Below are 22,269 nucleotides of genomic sequence, written 5' to 3' on the forward strand. Positions count from 1 at the left end.
CCAGCTGACCTTATTCACTTGGCCAGGAGTTCCCTTGCTCAGGCATCCACCAATGGTTGCGTGCCACGGCAGACTGTGCAATCGGCACCAGATTGCTAGAGACCGGCTGTTAGTTCAGCAACAAAACCAAACGCATGTGCAACTATGGTGCAAAACAGACAGTTGGCTTAGATTTGACAAATATATTGGCACAATGAGCACTTCTCTCAAGTTGGTTTAGCTAGTGAATTTTAACCATACTAGCATTGACATGAAATAACTCAAAACAAGACATGGTAACAAGATGAAATGAGTCACGATTCCCCCCACCACCACCACCACGCAGCCTGTCAGCCATCTGGCCAACCAGCATCACAAGTACTCATGGACTTTTGCCACATTGAAGCTTGCCTATATTTCCTGACGCTTTCATCTAACATATGCGGTTAGCTGATACGTAAACATTTCCGACTGAGCTGCCGTTAAAGCAGGACCGTGCGTTTTGAATGAAGCCCTTTTGTCTAGTTCATGGCGATATGGTCACGTTGGAATGGAGCCGTCGCTCATTAGATAATAAAATAAAACAACATACAAGAGAGAACAAGAAGCAAAATGTTAAGATTTTATTTACAAAAGTCAATTTTTGTATGTTTTGTCTTTTTATTTATTTTTGCTTACAGAAAGTAAATAAAAAAAAACAGCCACATCCAGCCAGTGTACACAGTACGTCCCCAATTACACCCTATTCCCTAAGTAGTGCACTACTTTAGACCAGGACCCTGTGACAACCCCATTCCCTATGTAGTGCACCCTAAGGATTAGGGTCCAATCCTAACCTGAAACACAGGGAGGAGAGACAAGACAGCACTGACAAAATACAAAACAAAAAGTCCTCTGGAAAAAAAAACAACATATATTTTAAAAAGCTCTGGCGGCAGAAACAAAACTCTAGCTAATATCTCACAAGGAACCCCATTCCGTTTGTAGACCAGGACCCTATGGCAACCCCATTCCCTAAGTAGTGCACTACTTTAGAACTGAGATTTTAATTTTAAAAAAACAAAACAAAAAACAAAACAAGGGGCCCTTGTCAAAAGCAGTGCACTAAACAGGGATTCATTTGGGACACATCTGAGGTTGATGAGTTGTCCCCGTTGGGAAAGTTGTGTTTTGTTCGTGTGTTGCAACAAGGTTGTTTCCCAGACAGAATCTCTGAAGTAGTTGATGACATCATTACGGACCCCCCCTCCCTCCCCACCACCACTCCAGCTGGTGACATCGTTCTGATCCGGAACGCCGGCGATAATATCACAACGACATCAGACAGAGACCCTCCCGCCCGGTGATGTCACGGAATGCTGCGCGGTGACAAAAGGTTATTCCCCCCCCCCCCCACAACACAACACAGGGCAACTCAAGCAAAGGGGTGCATGTAGGGTTGAGTACCAAATAGCACCCTATTCCCTATATAGTGCACTACTTGAGACCCTATAGGCTTTTTCAAGGCTACGGACTCTGGTCAAAAGTAGTGCACTATATAGGGAATAGGGTGCCCACTAGGTTGGCTGGAGGGTTTGGAGGAAAAGGGGAGACGGGTGATAGCGGCAGTAAGGGGGACAACTAAAGGCCAAAGAAGGGTATCTGAGATACGGAGGGGTGAAGAGGACAGATATTGAGGGGTCTGAGATATTGAGGGGTCAGGAGGTCTCAGATAGCGAGGGATGTGGGTGGGGGGGGGGGGTCGAGGGAGGGACACTCAATCATCTTCATCCTCATCTTCAGGATCCCTCTTCCTCTTCTCTCCTTTCACTGGAGAGTCATCCTCTTCTGGAGAGAGACAGAGAACATTTAGATACGAGTCCCCAAAAGAACGTGTATAGCTTGTGTACCAAAATGGCCTCTTTATTCCATATGTAGTGCACTACCTTGACCAGATAGGGAATAGGGTGCCATTTGGGATCACAGCCTTCATGCATGTATGTACATAGCCAAATTAAAACATTTTCAATGGAAGTTTGGAAACCAAAATGACACTAGAGGACACTTGGGATTGTGTATAACGCTACTAACCGTCGTCGTCTTCGTCATCGTCATCTTCGTCATCGTCGTCATCGTCAACATCTCCGTTCACCTCCCCATCCTAGAGAGAGTGAGAGAAAAACAGTTAGTACAACGAACACACGTCTCCAGTGTAGTTTGAGGGTTAAGCTAGCGTCTCCAGTGTAGTTTGGGGGTTAAGCTAGCGTCTCCAGTGTAGTTTGGGGGTTAAGCTAGCGTCTCCAGTGTAGTTTGAGGGTTAAGCTAGCGTCTCCAGTGTAGTTTGGGGGTTAAGCTAGCGTCTCCAGTGTAGTTTCAGGGTTAAGCTAGCGTCTCCAGTGCAGTTTCAGGGTTAAGCTAGCGTCTCCAGTGTAGTTTCAGGGTTAAGCTAGTGTTAGCAGGCTAACTTTTTGATCCTGCTTTGTGAAAATGACCAAAATGTGGCGTTCATATCAGAAACGATAACTAGGTGGCACCAGAGCCTGTACTTAATTCAACGTTTTGAATTAGGACTGGGCAATATGGCCAAAATGTCATACCACGATATTTTTCTTCACAGTATGATGCCATTTTATGCATTTGAAGTGTGCTGAGACTTGTTCCTGTTTACAGTTTTGACTCCAACACCTTCTCCAAAATAAATCAGCTTTGGGTAGATTCTGCCCATTATTCTACATGGTCTTGAATAATAAAAGTTTGCGTCTGAACAAAAATATAAAAACGCTTCGTGTTGGTCCCATGTTTCACAGGTAAAAAAAAAAAACGTCTCAAATTTTGTGGACAAATGTATTTACATCCGGGTTAGTGAGCATTTCTCCTTTACCAAGATAATCCACCCAACTCAGTAAAATGGTTGAAATTGTTGCGTTTATATTTTTTTGTTCAGTATAAATATTCTTTGAGTAGTTCATGAACCTAGGGTGGCAACAAATTAATAAGGGATTTTAAATTCGTCTTCATTCTGATTGAAGTTGTATTGAACCGTGTAAAACAATCAAAATCATTTCCAGAATTTGTATACATTTCCTGGACTTTAATCATTATTTCCACACTGTGCCACGCACAGCTGCATGATATGAACTGTTGGAATTTTGGAAATAGTATGATTATTCAAATTCTATAGAAACTTGAATACATTGTTGTTTGACATAAATGTATAAATTGGGGAAGAAATATTGACAGGGTAGGAACCAAAGTGTTGGTCAGTGTTTCCAGGTGACCCTATTTAGATGTTACATTCCATGTTTTCTAACCTCATGTAGCTGCACAAAACATGCTTATCTAGGCCTACACTAGTAGTACCAGGCTGTATTAGCTAGCTAAGTTTGCTCTGACTCTTGGTACATTTAGCAAGCTAACTAGCTAGCGATTAGCAGCTAACACAATTTATTTTAGCCACAACAAAGGAAGCACGTCATCCACATCTATCTGACCATTCAGAGTGAACAGCAAGAAAGTGCTTGAGAGACTCCTTGAGTGACAGGGAACAGCCTAAAAGTAACTTTAGTCCACCAGCCACTGTGGCAGGCGGATGGGAAAAAAATCTGCCACCCACTCCAATTTAAAAATCAGCCAATTTTTTCCCATCATAATTATTTAAAAAATAATAAAAAATGACCATACTTAACATTTCTAAAAACAAAAAATGTATTAGTAAGAAGTAATGCGATATTATTGCCCAATTTCATTTCCATTTTGTGACGAGTCTTTTAACCAAAATATCAGAAAAGAAAAGCTGGGGTTCGAATACTCATACTACCCACACTAACCATACTATTTGTGACGTGAATTGAGTATGTAGTATGCTTATTGGTCATAGTATGGATATAGTTAGTATGCAAAAAATTTCCGGGTGTCATACTAAATATAGCCAAAATACACACGCAGAGGACACTAGTATGCAATTCAGGAAATGGGTGTGGCTTCACATCGTTTTCAGATTTGAAGAAAATGGCGGAAAATATGCAGCCGAAGTCCAACGAGAGCGGATACAATTTAATTGCTTTAACTAATGACAAATGTTAAGAAAATGTTGAGCAATGTAATAAATTACTTAAACTTGCCAGTATATTAATTATAGGCCAACTAACTACCCAACGTTTATTGACTTGATTATTCCCATCATTCTTAGCTTAGCTAAATGGTATAGTTGTGCGTTCTCAATGGACATCCGGGTTCTTTCCGTAAATCCGCCCTGGCCATCTACTCCAATTTCAGAGCACACAATAATGAATTTACGAGTGCTCAACACCAGTTGAATATGGCCGGTGTCAGTTAACATAGGCAAAAACATGTATAATTAAAATTGTTTCCAGGAGCACAGTCACCAACGCTCTGGATAACATGATAACTGCCTAACCAGCTCTGCGAGTAAAATGGTCAGAATTAGAGGCCGACAGATTATTATTTTCAACGCCGATACCGATTATTGGAGGACCAAAAAAAAGCCAATATCGATTAAAAATATATATAACAATTTCCCTAGTTAATATTGCCTGCTAACATGAATTTATTTTAACTAAGTATGCAGGTGTAAAAAAAATATATACTTCTGTGTATTGATTTTAACAAAAGGCATTTTTGTTTATGGTTAGGTACATTTGTGCAACTATTGTGCTTTTTTCACAAATGCGCTTTCGTTATATCACCCGTTTGGCGAAGTTGAAGTAGGCTGTGATTTGATGATAAATTAACATTATATGCAACGCAGGACAAGCTAGTTAACCTAGTAATATCATCAACCATGTGTAGATAATCACTAGTTATGTGAAGATTGATCTTTTTTTTTTTTACAAGATACGTTTAATGCTAGCTAGCAACTTAACTTGGCTCCTTGCAGCCACAAGATCCTTTTGACGCTGCCCTCACGTAACAGGTGGTCAGCCTGCCACGCAGTTCTCTCGTGGACTGCAATGTTATCGGCCATAATCGGTGTCCAAAAGGGCCGATTACCGATTGTTATGAAAACTTGAAAATCGGCCATGACTGCCGCTGTAAGGGCAGAACGCTCAAATGAACACAGCGTCCAGTGTGCGCACCGAGAGCGAAACGTTACGAATTTACAAACGGACAACGCTGTGAATTTACGAGCTCAACAACGAGCACTCCAGAATGAATTTAAGAACACACCCGAAGTCATAAAATGTCTAACTAGTAATTTGTTATGCTAACAAGCTAGCAAGAGGTTGCATAGCAACAGCGTCAACTTCCGGTAGACCGGTGAAGAGCTAGTACGCTCTACTGAAAGGATACTGTTCGTTTACAAATGAACTCATTATGTAATATACAGTGTGTTACTATGGGTATTCAAACACAGCTAAAATGTTCAGCTGTCACTAAGAGCGGAAGGTTACCGTGGTAACAGAGACACTCGAGTCGCCGCGTGTCTGACAGGATTTTGGATCTGACTCGTAGTAGATAACATTTTCGCTTTGTCATTATGGGGCATTGTGTGTAGATTGATGAGGAATTTGCATTTTATTTAATCCATTTTAAAATAAGGCTGTAACATAACAAAATGTGGAAAAGATCAAGAGGTCTGAATACTTTCCGAATGCGCTGTATTGCGAGACTGTGTTTTATTAATGTTTCACTATTAAGTTAGTAGCTCAATCTTTTTATTGGAACAGACACGCGCTAAACATGTAACATACGTGTGTTCAACATGACATCCGTGTTCTTACCTCCCCACTCTCCCCACTGTCATCCTCCTCCTCTGCAACGACCTCTTCGTCATCCTCCTCTTCATCCTCCTCCTCTTCAGACTCTCCCTCCTCCCCTTCTGTTCCACAGGACAGAAACAACATTAGAGACTCTCCCTCCTCTCTCCCCAGAGACTCTCCCTCTTCCCCCAGGACAGACCAGAGACGACAACAGCTCAGTCAAGTGCCATTTCAATTAGCGTGATACATCTGGCTAAATCAAGGCCCCCCCCAAAAACATCAGGAAAATCGACGCCAACTGATTTTAATCGAGGAAATTTGTTCCCAAATATTCCCACATAGAGAGATGTGATCGTATCCTTAAAGTAAAGGCAGGTTTGAAATTATTGTTTTAGTCATATATGTTTGGGGCGTTTTTTTGCAGACCACAAATTATTATGTTCTGTCCCCCTGACCATCTGTTCAAAAAAATATATATATTTAAAACATACTGGGGCTGAATCAAGATAATCCCTGCCCTATATAGTGTAATCTCAACATCTTCATAAAGAGACATGATAAGCCACATCCATTCATCTGTCTAGCCAGATTCATAGAGACGGCACTGGGACCGTGTCCATTTCTGCAGACAGAAACTAGCTATTATAGGACATCCCTTGTAGTTTTGCTCATTTGTCAACCTTGCAGTTGGTGTTTCTTTAAGAATTTAGGGAAGGGGGGGGGGGGGGGGGATACCTAGTCAGTTGCAAAACTAATTTTCTGTATTTAACCCAACCCCTCTGAATCAGAGAGAAGTGTGTGTGTGTGTGTGGGGCTGCCGCCTTTGGGCCCAGGGAACAGTTGTTATTGGGGGTTAACTGTCTTGCTCAAGTGCAGAACGACAGATGTTTCCCACCTTGCAGCCTGAGTTTCAAACCAGCATCCTTTCGGTTACTGGCCCAACGCTCTTAACAGCTAGGCTACCTGCCGCCCCATAAGTTCCCTCTCAGGAAGTCTCACCTTCATCATCTTCATCCTCGACCCCGTCTCCCTCGCCGTCCGAGTCGGAGGCTTCGCAGTCTTCGATATCGTAGCCGTCCAGGTACGTGAGCTGTGGGAGGAGCTTGAAGATGCTCTCTCTGTAGTCTCCCAGGTTGGTGACCTCACAGTTAAACAAGTCCAGGGACTTCAGTATGGGAAGCTTTTTCTAACGGGAGAGAGGTTACGTACAGCTATAAACAGGGTTTAACCTCTTGGGGCTAGGTGGGACGCTAGCGTGCCACCCGTGGTGCACTCCATCAACAGCAGGTGCATTTCAAGAGCGGCAAATTTGAATCCAAATAAATGTCAAAATTCAAATTTTTCAAAAATACAACTATGTTACACCATTTGAAAGATAAACATCTCCTTAATCTAACCACGTTTTACGATTTCAAAAAGGTTTTACGGCGAAAGCATAAATTTAGAGTATGTTAGGACAGTACATTTACAAGAGTTGTGTGTAATGTTTTGTCAAGTCAAAGACAGGGTCACCAAAACCATAAAACCAGCTAAAATGATGCACTAACCTTTTACAATCTCCATCAGATGACACTCCTAGGACATTATGTTAGACAATGCATGCATTTTTAGTTCTATCAAGTTGATATTTATATACAAAAACAGCGTTTTACTATGGCATTGATGTTGAGGAAATCGTTTCCCTCCAATAACCGGCAGTCAAGTCAGCGTCACAAATTAAATAATTAAAATTAGAAAACATTGGTAAAATATTATATTGTCATTTAAAGAATTATAGATTTACATCTTTTGAACGCAATCAACTTGCCAGATTTAAAAATAACCTTACTGGGAAATCACACTTTGCAATAATCTGAGCACTGTGCCCAGAAAAATACGGCGTTGCGATACAGACTAGACGTCATGTTGGGGAGATCTAAAATCGAAAATACTATGTAAATAATCCATTACCTTTGATTCTCTTCATCAGATGTCACTTCCAGGTATCACAGGTCCATAACGAATGTAGTTTTGTTCAAAAAAGCTCATCATTTATGTCCAAAAATCTCCGTCTCGTTAGCACATGATGTAAGCCAGCCGGACTTCTCGTCATGAACGAGGGGAAAAAATATATTTCCGTTCGTTCAAACATGTCAAACGTTGTATAGCATAAATCATTAGGGCCTTTTTAACCAGAACATGAATAATATTCAAGGTGGACGAATGCATAGTCTTTTATAACGTATTGGAACGAGGGTACCCAACATGAAGTAGCGCTCCAGGTGTCTAATGGGACATCACCGTTCCATGGCTCTTGTTCGGTCAGATCTCCCTCCAGAAGACTCAAAACACTTTGTAAAGGCTGGTGACATCTAGTGGAAGCAATAGGAAGTGCCAAAATATTCCTAAACCCCTGTGTTTTTCAATGGGATAGGTTTAAAGTCAATACAACACATCAGGTATCCACTTCCTGTCAGAAAATGTCTCAGGGTTTTGCCTGCCAAATGAGTTCTGTTATACTCACAGACACCATTCAAACAGTTTTGGAAACTTTAGAGTGTTTTCTATCCATATATAATAAGTATATGCATATTCTAGTTACTGGGTAGGATTAGTAACCAGATTAAATCGGGTACATTTTTTTTATCCAGACGTGCAAATGCTGCCCCCTAGACCCAACAGGTTAAGGCAGGGGTATAAATAAAGCTATAAAATGTTGTATTCACAGTTATAAGTCTTAAGAGCTATGACAGTCTTATTCCAAGTTATAAGCAGTTATAACCAGTCATATTCCCAGCTAGAATGGTCTTATTCAGTAACAGTTCCAACAACCACAAGTAGTCTTATTTAGGGATGCACGATATATCGGTGAACATATCGGAATCGGACGATATTAGCTAAAAACGCCAACGTCGGTATCGGCCATTTGACGAGTCAAATAACACCATTTGCAAGCCAAGTGCCACCACTACTAGCAGTAGTACGGTCAAAACTGTACAAAAAGCAAACAAGCAAAACACCGGCCACGAACGATGCGTTTACAATACCACGTTGGTAATAAAGCATCATTTGTTTGACCGCAACTTCTGGGGTAGCTAGCTTTAGCTTGGTACCTAGCTAGCACCAATACAACCAGCCTGAAAACAATGACCAGTAGAAACTGCAGCCATTTTCATTATTCTTAGCAATGATTTAGGAATCCTTGTGAGTTAAGTATTAGCTAGGTTGCCACGTTGTTCGCCTATTGAAATTGAACATCAGTTCATGAAAATAAATAGCTAGCTAGCCAGCTAGCTTCATTTGGCTAGTGATGCTCGACCGGGTTGTGAAGCTAGCCATAATAAGGATTAGGCACAATGGTGGAATTTTTTTGTTTGCCTTCAAAATAAAAGTACCCCTGAAAGTGATGCAGAAGGTTACAATTGTTAGAATGTGACGCAATGAAATTGGGTATCAGTCTACTCGACTACGATGAGTTTAAGCGAATATTAGCGTTACTCTTATCGTGGGACTGTGACCGTTAAATCACCTCTCCAGTCAGCCTATTGTGTGTATTGACATTCACAGAGCACCGTACAGCTTTACCTAAGGATTGGGGATCAATGAAAATGGGGTATCAGTCTACCCAATACATTTTTCCCCCCCCCAACGTCCTCAGAGTTATCAGACTCCAAAACATCCATGCAGTATTGTTTTTCCTCTGGAATAGTGTTCAATACACAAAGGTTGACAAATGTGGCTCAATTCAGTTGTTTCAGAGTCCCACAATAACAGCTATGACGCTAATGTTCTCTGGGTGTCACTGAGTAGACTGATACCCCATGTCATTGGTCCGCAATCCATAGATAAGGCTGTACAGTGAAATAAGTATGTCCCCAATGCAATGGTAAAGTATAATACATCCAGTGTGATTTTATATGTGTCAAATTAACAAAATAATTGTATTTTGTTGATTTTATATAACATTCCAACCTCGTACAGCACGATCTATTCAATTATGGCATAATTCTACTATTTGTATTAATTTGCATCACTGTCAATGACATAGTGCAAAGTCCACTACTGTGGCTAATCCTTATTGTGGCTAGCTTCACATAGACGGGGACCGACCACCATTAACCTGTTATGGCTAGGGGGCAGTATTTTCACGGCCCGGATAAAAAACGTACCCGATTTAATCTGGTTACTACTCCTGCCCAGTAACTAGAATATGCATATAATTATTGGCTTTGGATAGAAAACACCCTAAAGTTTCTAAAACTGTTTGAATGGTGTCTGTGAGTATAACAGAACTCATATGGCAGGCAAAAACCTGAGAACATTTCATGCAGGAAGTGGCCTGTCTGACAAGGTGTCGTTCTTCTTGTCTCTGTTTATTGAAGAGTGAGGATCTTAGCTGTCCCGTGACACTTCCTACGGCTGCCATAGGTTCTCAGAAGGCGGCAAAAAGCGGAATCGTGGCTTTGCAGGCTCTGGCTGAAACAAAGTAGCGCGTTTGGGTAGTGGCTGGTTACAGTACTGTGAGACTCAGGCTCATGCCCGCGTCGACCGAAAGGTTTGTTTTCATTCCTCTGTTTAGCTAAATGGACATTCCCGGTCGGAATATTATCGCTTTTTACGAGAAAAATTGCATAAAAATTGATTTTAAACAGCGGTTGACATGCTTCGAAGTACTGTAACGGAATATTTAGATTTTTTTTGTCACGAATTGCGCGCGACCCTTCTTTACCATTCGGATAGTGTCTGGGACGCACGAACAAAACGCCGCTATTCGGATATAACGATGGATTATTTTGGACCAAACCAACATTTGTTATTGAAGTAGCAGTCCTGGGAGTGCATTCTGACGAAGACAACAAAAGGTAATCAAACTTTTATAATAGTAAATCTGATATTGGTGAGTGCTAAACTTGCCGGGTGTCTAAATAGCTAGCCCGTGATGCCTGGGCTATGTACTTAGAATATTGCAAAATGTGCTTTCACCAAAAAGCTATTTTAAAATCGGACATATCGAGCGAATAGAGGAGTTATGTATCTATAATTCTTAAAATAATTGTTGTGCCTTTTGTGAACGTTTATCGTGAGTAATTTAGTAAATTGTTAGCAAATTCCCCCGGAAGTTTGCGGGGGGTGTGCTAGTTCTGAACGTCACATGCTAATGTAAAAAGCTGTTTTTTGATATAAATATGAACTTGATTGAACAAAACATGCATGTATTGTATAACATAATGTCCTAGGTGTGGCATCTGATGAAGATCAAAGGTTAGTGCTGCATTTAGCTGTCTTCTGGGTTTTTGTGACATTATATGCTAGCTTGAAAAATGGGTGTCTGATTATTTCTGGCTTGGTACTCTGCTGACATAATCTAATGTTTTGCTTTCGCTGTAAAGCCTTTTTGAAATCGGACAGTGTGGTTAGATAAAGGAGAGTCTTATCTTTAAAATGCTGTGAAATAGTCATATGTTTGAAAAATTGAAGTTTTTGTATTTTTGAGGAATTTGTAATTCGCGCCACGCCCTATCATTGGATATTGGAGCAGGTGTTCCGCTAGCGGAACGTCTAGATGTAAGAGGTTAATCAAATAAGAACGGTCTTATAAATGAGGGTTATTTTAGATGATGACACCTAGCTAGATAGTTAGCTAGCTAACTATAGCTACTGAAACAGATTGTCGTTTTGCTATGTGTTTATGGGAAGAACATTGCTTGCATCCATTAGCTAGCTAGCTTTTTTTTAATGACCAGCACTGTTGGCGCGCAAGGCAACTTTACCAGCATCATAGCATACGTACCGATGAATCGGTGTTGACACATGAAATACAAGTGTAATCCATGTGTAATAACTACTTTTTTTTTTTATGTGTTAAATTATTATGTGACGTGCCGTCATATTCAGGTCCTGACACGTGAAATAGTGGTATTTGACACGCAAAGACCCAAACGTCGTTCCATAGTATGAGACATCCTGGTTGAGGATGAAATGGCTGAACAGCGAAACAGTGAAATAAATAGTTTTTACTGGTAATGGGGACACACGTTAATCCCGACCAAACCCGGACGACACCAGGTAAATTGTGCGCTGCCCTATGGGACTCCCAATCATGGCCGGATGTGATACAGCCTGGATTCGACCTAGGGACTGTAGCGACGCCTCTTACACTGAGATGCAGTGCCTTAAACCGCTGCGGCCGTGTGTTTTAACTATTTAACTGTGCAAGAATGCTTAAAAGGCTGCAAAAAAATGTTAATATCGTTTTTTTTTTAGCATGGAAAATATTGGATATCAGTAATATCAGTGCATCATCGCTAGTCTTATTCAGTAACACTTCCAACACCCGCCAGGGGTCTTACTCAGCAACACCCGCCAGGGGTCTTACTCAGCAACACCCGCCAGGGGTCTTACTCAGCAACACCCGCCAGGGGTCTTACTCAGCAACACCCACCAGGGGTCTTACTCAGCAACACCCGCCAGGGGTCTTACTCAGCAACACTTCCAACACCCACCAGGGGTCTTACTCAGTAACACTTCCAACACCCGCCAGGGGTCTTACTCAGCAACACTTCCAACACCCGCCAGGGGTCTTACTCAGCAACACCCGCCAGGGGTCTTACTCAGCAACACCCGCCAGGGGTCTTATTCAGTAACACTTCCAACACCCGCCAGGGGTCTTACTCAGCAACACTTCCAACACCCGCCAGGGGTCTTACTCAGCAACACCCGCCAGGGGTCTTACTCAGCAACACCCACCAGGGGTCTTACTCAGCAACACCCGCCAGGGGTCTTACTCAGCAACACCCGCCAGGGGTCTTACTCAGCAACACCCGCCAGGGGTCTTACTCAGCAACACCCACCAGGGGTCTTACTCAGCAACACCCGCCAGGGGTCTTACTCAGCAACACCCGCCAGGGGTCTTATTCAGTAACACTTCCAACACCCGCCAGGGGTCTTACTCAGCAACACCCGCCAGGGGTCTTATTCAGTAACACTTCCAACACCCACCAGGGGTCTTACTCAGTAACACTTCCAACACCCGCCAGGGGTCTTACTCAGTAACACTTCCAACACCCGCCAGGGGTCTTACTCAGCAACACCCACCAGGGGTCTTATTCAGTAACACTTCCAACACCCGCCAGGGGTCTTACTCAGCAACACCCGCCAGGGGTCTTACTCAGCAACACCCGCCAGGGGTCTTACTCAGCAACACCCGCCAGGGGTCTTATTCAGCAACACCCACCAGGGGTCTTATTCAGCAACACTTCCAACACCCGCTAGGGGTCTTATTCAGTAACACTTCCAACACCCACCAGGGGTCTTACTCAGCAACACCCACCAGGGGTCTTACTCAGCAACACCCGCCAGGGGTCTTGCTCAGCAACACCCGCCAGGGGTCTTACTCAGCAACACCCGCCAGGGGTCTTACTCAGCAACACCCGCCAGGGGTCTTACTCAGCAACACCCGCCAGGGGTCTTGCTCAGCAACACCCGCCAGGGGTCTTGCTCAGCAACACCCGCCAGGGGTCTTGCTCAGCAACACCCGCCAGGGGTCTTACTCAGCAACACCCGCCAGGGGTCTTGCTCAGCAACACCCGCCAGGGGTCTTGCTCAGCAACACCCGCCAGGGGTCTTGCTCAGCAACACCCGCCAGGGGTCTTGCTCAGCAACACCCGCCAGGGGTCTTGCTCAGCAACACCCGCCAGGGGTCTTGCTCAGCAACACCCGCCAGGGGTCTTGCTCAGCAACACCCGCCAGGGGTCTTATTCAGTAACACCCGCCAGGGGTCTTGCTCAGCAACACCCGCCAGGGGTCTTATTCAGTAACACCTCCAACACCCACCAGTGGTTCCAGTGTGCTGATGTCCTTGAACTTGTTCCCAGAGAGGTTGAGGTGTGTGAGGTTGACCAGCCTCTCAGCCAGCACCTCCAGACCACCAGATATCCTGTTGTCACTCAGCTCCAACTACAAGAAGGAAGAGGAAATATTCACATGTATTTATTTTTAGTCTAGGTGTAACGTGACATGGTGAAAAGCTATACTTTGTTATGACTGTTAATTATGCATTTAACTTGTCTAAAAAAAAAGGAAAACAGATTGTCACAGATCATCGTAATAATGTACACTATTCTATTATTTAAAATGACTGAAATGTCACCGGCTTAAACAAAGTTTAAAAAGTGAGAAGTTCAGCTGGTCTGAAGGCAAAACAGAAAGGAAATTCCCTCGTTTAAAACATCCCCCTTCAACAATAGCTACATGCTGGTTTAGTGTGATGCTACCTTTCCCCAGTTTGGGTATGATTGATGTGAATATGGGGCTGTATGGACCCTGTTCAGGTGTAATGCACTGTAAAAATAAATATGGTTCCGATTGGGCCACAACCCTAGTCGCTATACCTTTTTTAATTTCCCCAGTTTGGGTATGTTTGAGACGTTGATGAGGCCGACGTTGATGAGACTCAACAGTTCCAGGTTTTCAAACTCCTCCGTTATGCCCTCCATTTTCCCCTCGTTCGACCGACAGTTATCCAGGACAAGCTCCTGAACCTAGAAGAGACGGACAGGGAGAGAGAAACAGGGGTAGGAAGAATTTAAAAAAAAAAAAAAGAAGAGTGGACTAAATAAACGTTTGTGTCAGTAGTTATTTTGAATATTTTACACGTATTTCTATCAAAAAACTGCAAATGAAAAAAAGGATTTTATGTATACGAATCTGTTTTATTTTTGCACTTGTAAAGTAGCCATGTTTATAAGCAGAACTGTTTGTAAACTGTGTGCACGTGATGTAGATAGTTGGTGAGGGGATTCGATTAATCTCCCCCGGTAGGCGTGTTTTGCACTGGTGAAATTTGGTTGCTTTCGTTTTTGAACCGGGCTGCCTTCCGGATATGAGCCAAATGGCCCGCTCAAAGGTCGGTTCAAAGCATGGGAGTCATGAGAAAGATTATATGTTCACGTACAAAAATGATTGCTTTAAAAAAATTTTTTAACTGCCTTCTCAATGAAAACTACATAGAAAACATAAAAAGATTTTATGGAAAAGCAATGTACGTTTCTTGACAACGCACAATGTTGCCAACATGACCGAGCAACGCAAATTATTGTTCGATTTGATTAAGGCGCTCCTCTCTCACCGCTTTTGCTAGTTCACGTCAACGGTCATAGTCCGGTGGCCCCACAGCTCAGCATAATCGAATCCGCCCAATGTTACTTAAAGTAGCTAGCTAACATAGCCAGTTACCAAAGTTACGTTGCTAGCTAGCTAACGGGCGGTCTTTATTAACCGGTCAAAGTGTACCCAAACGGTTCGTGGCTTTGTACATTTACTATCGTTTCAAAATAAGCAATATTCGTAGCTTATAACCGGTAAAAAAAGTTGTTAAAAAGTGTCTAATGATTCGCTTTCTTGGTAACTAGCTAATTAGCCGACATGCTAGATACGCGCCCCAACACGTTGGAGTCTTATTAAAAAAAAATGGCTACCGCTATGCTAGCTAAAATGGCTAACGCTATGCTAGCCAGCGTTCGCAATGATATTCAATGTGCTGGCCTTTGATAGTAAAGGTTGATTGTTACAAAATATACATCTGTATTAAACAAAAAAACTACAGCAGATGGCTAACAATATATACAAAAAATAAAAACCGTATTTTGTGTGATAGCTAACCATTTTGTTAGCCATTTTCCTGTTTACCTCACGGGTCCGGTTTGACTTGTAAAGTGATTCAGCTAAGTTAACGTAGATAAATTAGCGCTCCAAAACGAATGCATCCAATGGCATTAGCTAGCTAGTTAGTTTACAACATACATATGTATCTCATCAGAATTGAGTTTGAGAAAATGTAGAGGTAAAAGGAAAGTCGATTTTCAGCAGCAGGCTTCTATAAGGACCCCATGTGCTCGACATGACTTCAACACACAGTAAACTTTGGTGTCGCATGTTAGCTAAATCATATACTTACATCCGACGGCGTCCTATTTCTCAGTTCCAGGTGAATTCTCTTTTTCATGTCCATTTTCCCCCCCTTCTTATCTCTCGGATCTGGTTGGACCGTTTTCTTGGTTTCTAACAGCTTGCTTGCTAGCTACCGTTGACGATCTGAAGAGGAAAGAGAGGAGCTGCGTTCGTGGAAGTCAGAAAGTGGGTCAAATGCGAATGATCTGTTTGCGCCGAGTGGAAACCGCGGTTGAAACGAATTACTCAACAGTGCCCGGTGTGGCCGAGTTACCACACTACAGGCAACATGCATGACTTATTGACGAACTACGGATGAACCATGCTTTGGGAACCCAACATCTGACTGAGTCTGTATTGGTTGGACCAATACAACAAATACTCAGTGGTGGAAAAAGTAACTTGGGTAAAGGTACAATAATACCCTAATAGAAAATGACTCAAGTAAAAGTGAAAGTCACCCAGTAAAATACTAATATTGAGTAAAAGTATTTGGTTTAAAATATACTTAAGTATCAAAAGTAAATGTAAAAGTGCTAAAATATACTTAAGTATCAGAGGTATAAATCATTTCAAATTCCTTATATTAAGCAAACCAGACGGCACCATTTTCTTGTTTTTAAATTGTTTTAATTACGGATAGCCAGGGGCCTACTCCAACACCCAGACATAATTTACTGTGACGACCCTGGGTTTATAAGCGCGGAAATCGACTCCGCCGTTTGAGTATGCTTTTGCGGTACAGTCGATAGCGCGCCGGACCTCGGGCTTGAAGGTCGAGGGTTCGAGGCCTGCTCCCTGCCTGTTTCATTACATTACAAACGAAGCATTTGTGTTTAGTGAGTCTGTTAGATCAGAGGCAGTATGGATGACCAGGGATGTTCTCTTGATAAGTGTGTGAATCAGACAATTTTTCTGTTCCGCTAATCATTCAAAATCTAACGAGTACTTTTGGGTGCCAGGGAAAATGTACGGAGTAAAAAGTACATTATTTTCTTTAGGAATGTAGTAAAGTAAAAGTTGTCAAACTATATAAATAGTAAAGTAAATTACAGATACCATAAAAAACTACTTAAGTAGTAATTTGAAGTATTTTTTTTACTTTTAAGTACTTTTAACCGAAGCCAATACACAGACTCACGATTTTGTGTCCCAAAGCTAGATGCAGCTTATAGCTGAAAATAAGAACTTATAATACTTGTGATGCATTAAAAAGTACGACGGATAAACAAGCAAGTGTTTGTTTCTTGGCTATTTGGGAGAGAATTTGAGCGTTATTATTATTACTGTATAAATTAAATCGAACATAATTCGCTCATTTCAAGTTCTTTTTGTTGCCAGCAATGTTGATGCAATATCAGTTGTTACCACACGGTGGCATTGTTGCTGTCGCATTTGCATGGCTATGGACTCTTCTCAGGCCTTCAGTTCCTAAGTACAATAGCCTACCATGGAACTTTCTGGAGTTGGAATCATAGTTCCAATTTGTAATTCTATCTCCAGTTCCATGGTATGAAACCATTTGGCTTTTGATGTTCCATGGGGTTCCACAATTCTGATTTAGAATATTCACCAGCACTGGAGTTCTACACCATTTCTTCACACCTTTTACTTTTCAAGTCTCTTTCAGTGTGCATTACTGTAGCCTACTGTTGTTTATTGCTGCTGTCACTGTTTTAAAGCTGCAGTCCGTAATTCAAACAACATTTTGTGTGAGCTTAAGAGAGACACTAGAGATCCAATCCAGTTTTTGTGTCGTAGTGTTTATTTGAACAAGTCACATAACTTTGTGTTCATCATCTCACAACAGACATATTCAGATCATGGGCTGGTGGTCCAGCATAGGAGAGGAACAGCAACATCAAAACCTCTCTATCCCACCCTCCCTCCCTCCTCTATCAAAATCCTGATTGATACAACAGGCAGATACTGTACACACACACACACAGAATTCTAATTCTGGAATCCTAATTCTGGAATAGTAATTCATTCCAACTCTGTGGTGGAACACAAACGTAGATATAGTCTGTACAGTCCTCACTGAGGTTAATAACATGCATATGCACCATAGCGACTCAAATACCTCAGACAAATAAATAGTTCAATAAATAAAACAAGTCAAAACCATCACAGCAGGAAATCCTAAAGTTAAAGTTCCTCTAAAATGTCCCCTTATCTCCTACATAGTACACTACTTTCAACTAGTACTACGAAAAAGAATAGGGAGAGGTTTCAGACCACTGGATTGCCTTGGACAACCCCAGAAAGCTGCAGCTATACTCTGTGTACCAGGCGTTCTACTGTACTTTCTTCATACTGAACACTGCTCGGTCTCTAATTTAAGTTGTGCTTCTTATAACACTGTTACTGTAAAGCCCTTTGGCTTATAGGTCTTAACTGTGTATTAGACCGTAAGGAAAGTACTGACACATACGGTAGGAAGGAGACAGAGTGTGCATCCCAAATAGCACCATATTCCCTATATAGTGCACTACTACTGACCATGTCCCATTGGCATTATATTCCCTATATAGTGCACTACTACTGACCAGGTCCCATTGGCATTATATTCCCTATATAGTGCACTATTGTTGAGCAGGGCACTGGTCAAAAGTAGTTCACTATATAGTGAAGAGGGTGCCATTTTAAGATGCAGAGAGAAAACACAATATGAGACAGACAGGTGTAGAGATACAATACAGAATAGACAAGAGACATCTACAGTTCGACAGCCTCTCTCAAAAGAGCCCTCAGTATTTCTATTTATCGGTTATTGAATCGTTGACATTGGTTATTAAAACGTTGACAATGGTTATTAAAACGTTGACATTGGTTATTAAAACGTTGACAATGGTTATTAAAACGTTGACATTGGTTATTAAAACGTTGACATTGGTTATTAAAACGTTGACATTGGTTATTAAAACGTTGACATTGGTTATTAAAACGTTGACATTGGTTATTGCCTCGTCATTGATTTTTTTTATTGAAGATTGTCAAGTCAACTTGTTCAGAGAGAAAGACAATGTGTATTTTCACTTAGTCTCCAAGGCCGATAATACTATCAAGAACATTTCTGTTTTCAGAGCAAAAACAGCAACAACAAACCAGGGTCTTAAAATGGTACCCTATTGCCAGGGGTATTCAACTCTGACCCCTATGAGGTCAGCTGCTTTTCTGTTCTAACTAATAATTCATATCACCCACCTGGTGTCCCAGGTCTAAATCAGGCCCTGATTAGAGAGGAATCACCCACCTGGTGTCCCAGGTCTAAATTCACCCACCTGGTGTCCCAGGTCTAAATCAGGCCCTGATTAGAGGGGAAAAATGAAAGAATGCAGTGGAACTGGCTCGGAGGTCCAGAGTTGAGTTTGAGGGCCCTATATATAGTGCACTACTTTGGGGTGCACATTTCAGACACAACCTAAACCCTACCGGGGAGCTCCTCTTAGTGATCCTTCACAGTAAAGAAACCACTCTAGCAGAGAGGATGAACCTACACTGTAGGGTTCCAGCCAGGCCCTTAGTGATGATGTCACCACCACAGCAGCAGCAGCACAGATACTACATCAGCAAAGCACACACTAGTCAGTGAGCTCATGACCAATGACAATCTCACTGGAAAAAGAGACAGAAATAAAAATGTGTACCAGTACTGCATCAACAACCAACCTATGGTGTACATACAGTACCTATGGTGTACATACAGTACCTATGTATGGTGTACATGCATTACATTCTATGAAAGTCAGCAACAGAATAAGTAATGATATGCTTGTAGATTATCAACACTAACCACATCCTACAACATCGCCCTGCACCCATATCCTACAACATAGCCAGGCTTCCACATCCTACAACATAGCCCTGCACCCACATCCTACAACATAGCCAGGCTTCCACATCCTACAACATAGCCCTGCACCCACATCCTACAACATCGCCCTGCACCCACATCCTACAACATAGCCCGGCTTCCACATCCTACAACATAGCCCTGCACCCACATCCTACAACATAGCCAGGCTTCCACATCCTACAACATAGCCCTGCACCCACATCCTACAACATAGCCCGGCTTCCACATCCTACAACATAGCCCGGCTTCCACATCCTACAACATAGCCCTGCACCCACATCCTACAACATAGCCTGGCTCCCATCCTACAGCATAGCCAGGCTTCCACATCCTACAACATAGCCCTGCACCCACATCCTACAACATAGCCTGGCTCCCATCCTACAACATAGCCCTGCACCCACATCCTACAACATAGCCCGGCTTCCACATCCTACAACATAGCCCTGCACCCACATCCTACAACATAGCCCTGCACCCACATCCTACAACATAGCCCTGCACCCACATCCTACAACATAGCCAGGCTTCCACATCCTACAACATAGCCTGGCTCCCATCCTACAGGGCTAGTGTAGTAGATACTGTGGTTGTGTCTATAGTGTTACAGGTAAGGCTAGCCAGACCCAGAGACACAGCTAGATGTAACAGTTAGAAAGGCAAGCTCTGTTTATCTAGAATTCTCGAGTTCCAAATGTAAGATCCATTCTAGGTTAGAATGCTCATAGTTATCTGTGGTTCTGGGCCAGTAGCTTTTAATGAAAACATAGTTATCTGTGGTTTTGGGCCAGTAGCTTTTAATGAAAACATAGTTATCTGTGGTTTTGGGCCAGTAGCTTTTAATGAAAACATAGTTATCTGTGGTTTTGGGCCAGTAGCTTTCAGTGACAACATAGATATTAGTGGTTCTGGGCCAGTAGCTTTCAAATGACAACATAGATATTAGTGGTTTTGGGCCAGTAGCTTTCAGTGACAACATAGATATTAGTGGTTCTGGGCCAGTAGCTTTCAAATGACAACATAGATATTAGTGGTTTTGGGCCAGTAGCTTTCAGTGACAACATAGATATTAGTGGTTCTGGGCCAGTAGCTTTCAAATGACAACATAGATATTAGTGGTTTTGGGCCAGTAGCTTTCAGTGACAACATAGATATTAGTGGTTCTGGGCCAGTAGCTTTCAAATGACAACATAGATATTAGTGGTTTTGGGCCAGTAGCTTTCAGTGACAACATAGATATTAGTGGTTCTGGGCCAGTAGCTTTCAAATGACAACATAGATATTAGTGGTTTTGGGCCAGTAGCTTTCAGTGACAACATAGATATTAGTGGTTCTGGGCCAGTAGCTTTCAAATGACAACATAGATAAACATCAGGATGTAACAGTTAACAGCAGAAGAAGTGGACAATGAATAGCGGAAAAAACTAACAGGACTGTGTCATGAACAAGCAAACACACATACATACATACATACAGGTAAATATCACTGTATTTTTAGAGTTGGACTCTAGCATGCAAAAACACACAACACAAACAAACCTACACATTATGGAATAAACAACAATTATTTGTAACTGGCTGTTTTGTTTGTGGCAACACAGGAAATGCTAGTATGATAATTCCTTTACATACGTTGATTACTAATAAATACGATTCTTTTCATGAATTGTATAAAAGAAAAAGTACTGTGGTGGTCCTATTGCTGTAAAGTCTGCTTCCAACTCACACTCTCAAATACCTAGATCCCCTGGATCGCAGATCACTCTCCAGATCCCAATCACCTGAATTCTGATCACACACCTGTATGTCATTATCACACACTATTTAGTTCAGTTCTTTGCACCCCCATCACTGTGAGGTATTGTTTGTTTTATGACGCACGTCTTTGCTAAGCGCCGGGTTTCCCGTAATTTACACCTCCAGTGTATGATAGTTTTTGCCTGCCTCACTAACGACGCCTTTTGCCTGTACCTTAGCCTATCTCCTGGACGACGTTACTAGCCTTTTCCCTGCCTGTACTGTTGCCTTTTTTGGACCCCCCCCTGTGTATGACCTTCTGCCTGCCCTTGGACCCAGCTACCTGCCTGCTCCTGTGTATGACCTTCTGCCTGTCCCTGGACCCAGCGACCTGTCTGCTCCTGTGTATGACCTTCTGCCTGTCCCTGGACCCAGCGACCTGTCTCCTCCTGTGTATGACCTTCTGCCTGTCCCTGGACCCAGCTACCTGCCTCCTCCTGTGTATGACCTTCTGCCTGCCCCTGGACCCAGCTACCTGCCTCTTCCTGTGTATGACCTTCTGCCTGCCCCTGGACCCAGCTACCTGCCTCCTCCTGTGTATGACCTTCTGCCTACCCCTGGACCCAGCTACCTGCCTCCTCCTGTGTATGACCTTCTGCCTGCCCCTGGACCCAGCTACCTGCCTCCTCCTGTGTATGACCTTCTGCCTGCCCCTGGACCCAGCTACCTGCCTCCTCCTGTGTATGACCTTCTGCCTGTCCCTGGACCCAGCTACCTGCCTCCTCCTGTGTATGACCTTCTGCCTGCCCCTGGACCCAGCTACCTGCCTCCTCCTGTGTATGACCTTCTGCCTGTCCCTGGACCCAGCTACCTGCCTGCTCCTGTGTATGACCTTCTGCCTGCCCCTGCCCCTGGACCCAGCTACCTGCCTCCTCCTGTGTATGACCTTCTGCCTGCCCCTGGACCCAGCTACCTACCTCCTCCTGTGTATGACCTTCTGCCTGTCTCTGGACCCAGCTACCTACCTCCTCCTGTGTATGACATTCTGCCTGCCCCTGGACCCAGCTA

At 42.8% G+C, this 22,269-nt stretch overlaps 1 protein-coding gene across 1 annotated transcript; it reads right to left on the reverse strand.

Annotated features, from left to right (window-relative positions):
- Positions 1-587: 587 nt before the first annotated feature.
- Positions 588-15,918, reverse strand: LOC106578167 (acidic leucine-rich nuclear phosphoprotein 32 family member B). Its single transcript, XM_014156796.2, has 7 exons — positions 15,613-15,918; positions 14,048-14,197; positions 13,491-13,613; positions 6,678-6,864; positions 5,700-5,797; positions 2,050-2,119; positions 588-1,806 (listed from the first exon to the last, which is right to left on the reverse strand). Exons 1-7 carry the CDS (start codon positions 15,664-15,666, stop codon positions 1,736-1,738), a joined length of 753 nt encoding a protein of 250 aa, XP_014012271.2. The 5' UTR covers positions 15,667-15,918; the 3' UTR covers positions 588-1,735.
- Between the last annotated feature and the right edge of the window lie 6,351 nt (positions 15,919-22,269).

The sequence above is a fragment of the Salmo salar genome, unplaced genomic scaffold, assembly GCF_905237065.1.
Source record: "Salmo salar unplaced genomic scaffold, Ssal_v3.1, whole genome shotgun sequence".
NCBI classification, from domain to species: Eukaryota; Metazoa; Chordata; class Actinopteri; order Salmoniformes; family Salmonidae; genus Salmo; species Salmo salar.

Coding starts and splice junctions, on each gene's coding strand:
- LOC106578167 (XM_014156796.2), bottom strand. CDS start 15,666: ATGGACATGAAAAAGAGAATTCACCTGGAACTGAGAAATAGGACGCCG. Junction 5,798..6,677: donor CGAGGATGAAGATGATGAAG/GTGAGACTTCCT, acceptor CCTGTGGAACAG/AAGGGGAGGAGGGAGAGTCT. Junction 1,807..2,049: donor CGATGACGAAGACGACGACG/GTTAGTAGCGTT, acceptor GTCTCTCTCCAG/AAGAGGATGACTCTCCAGTG.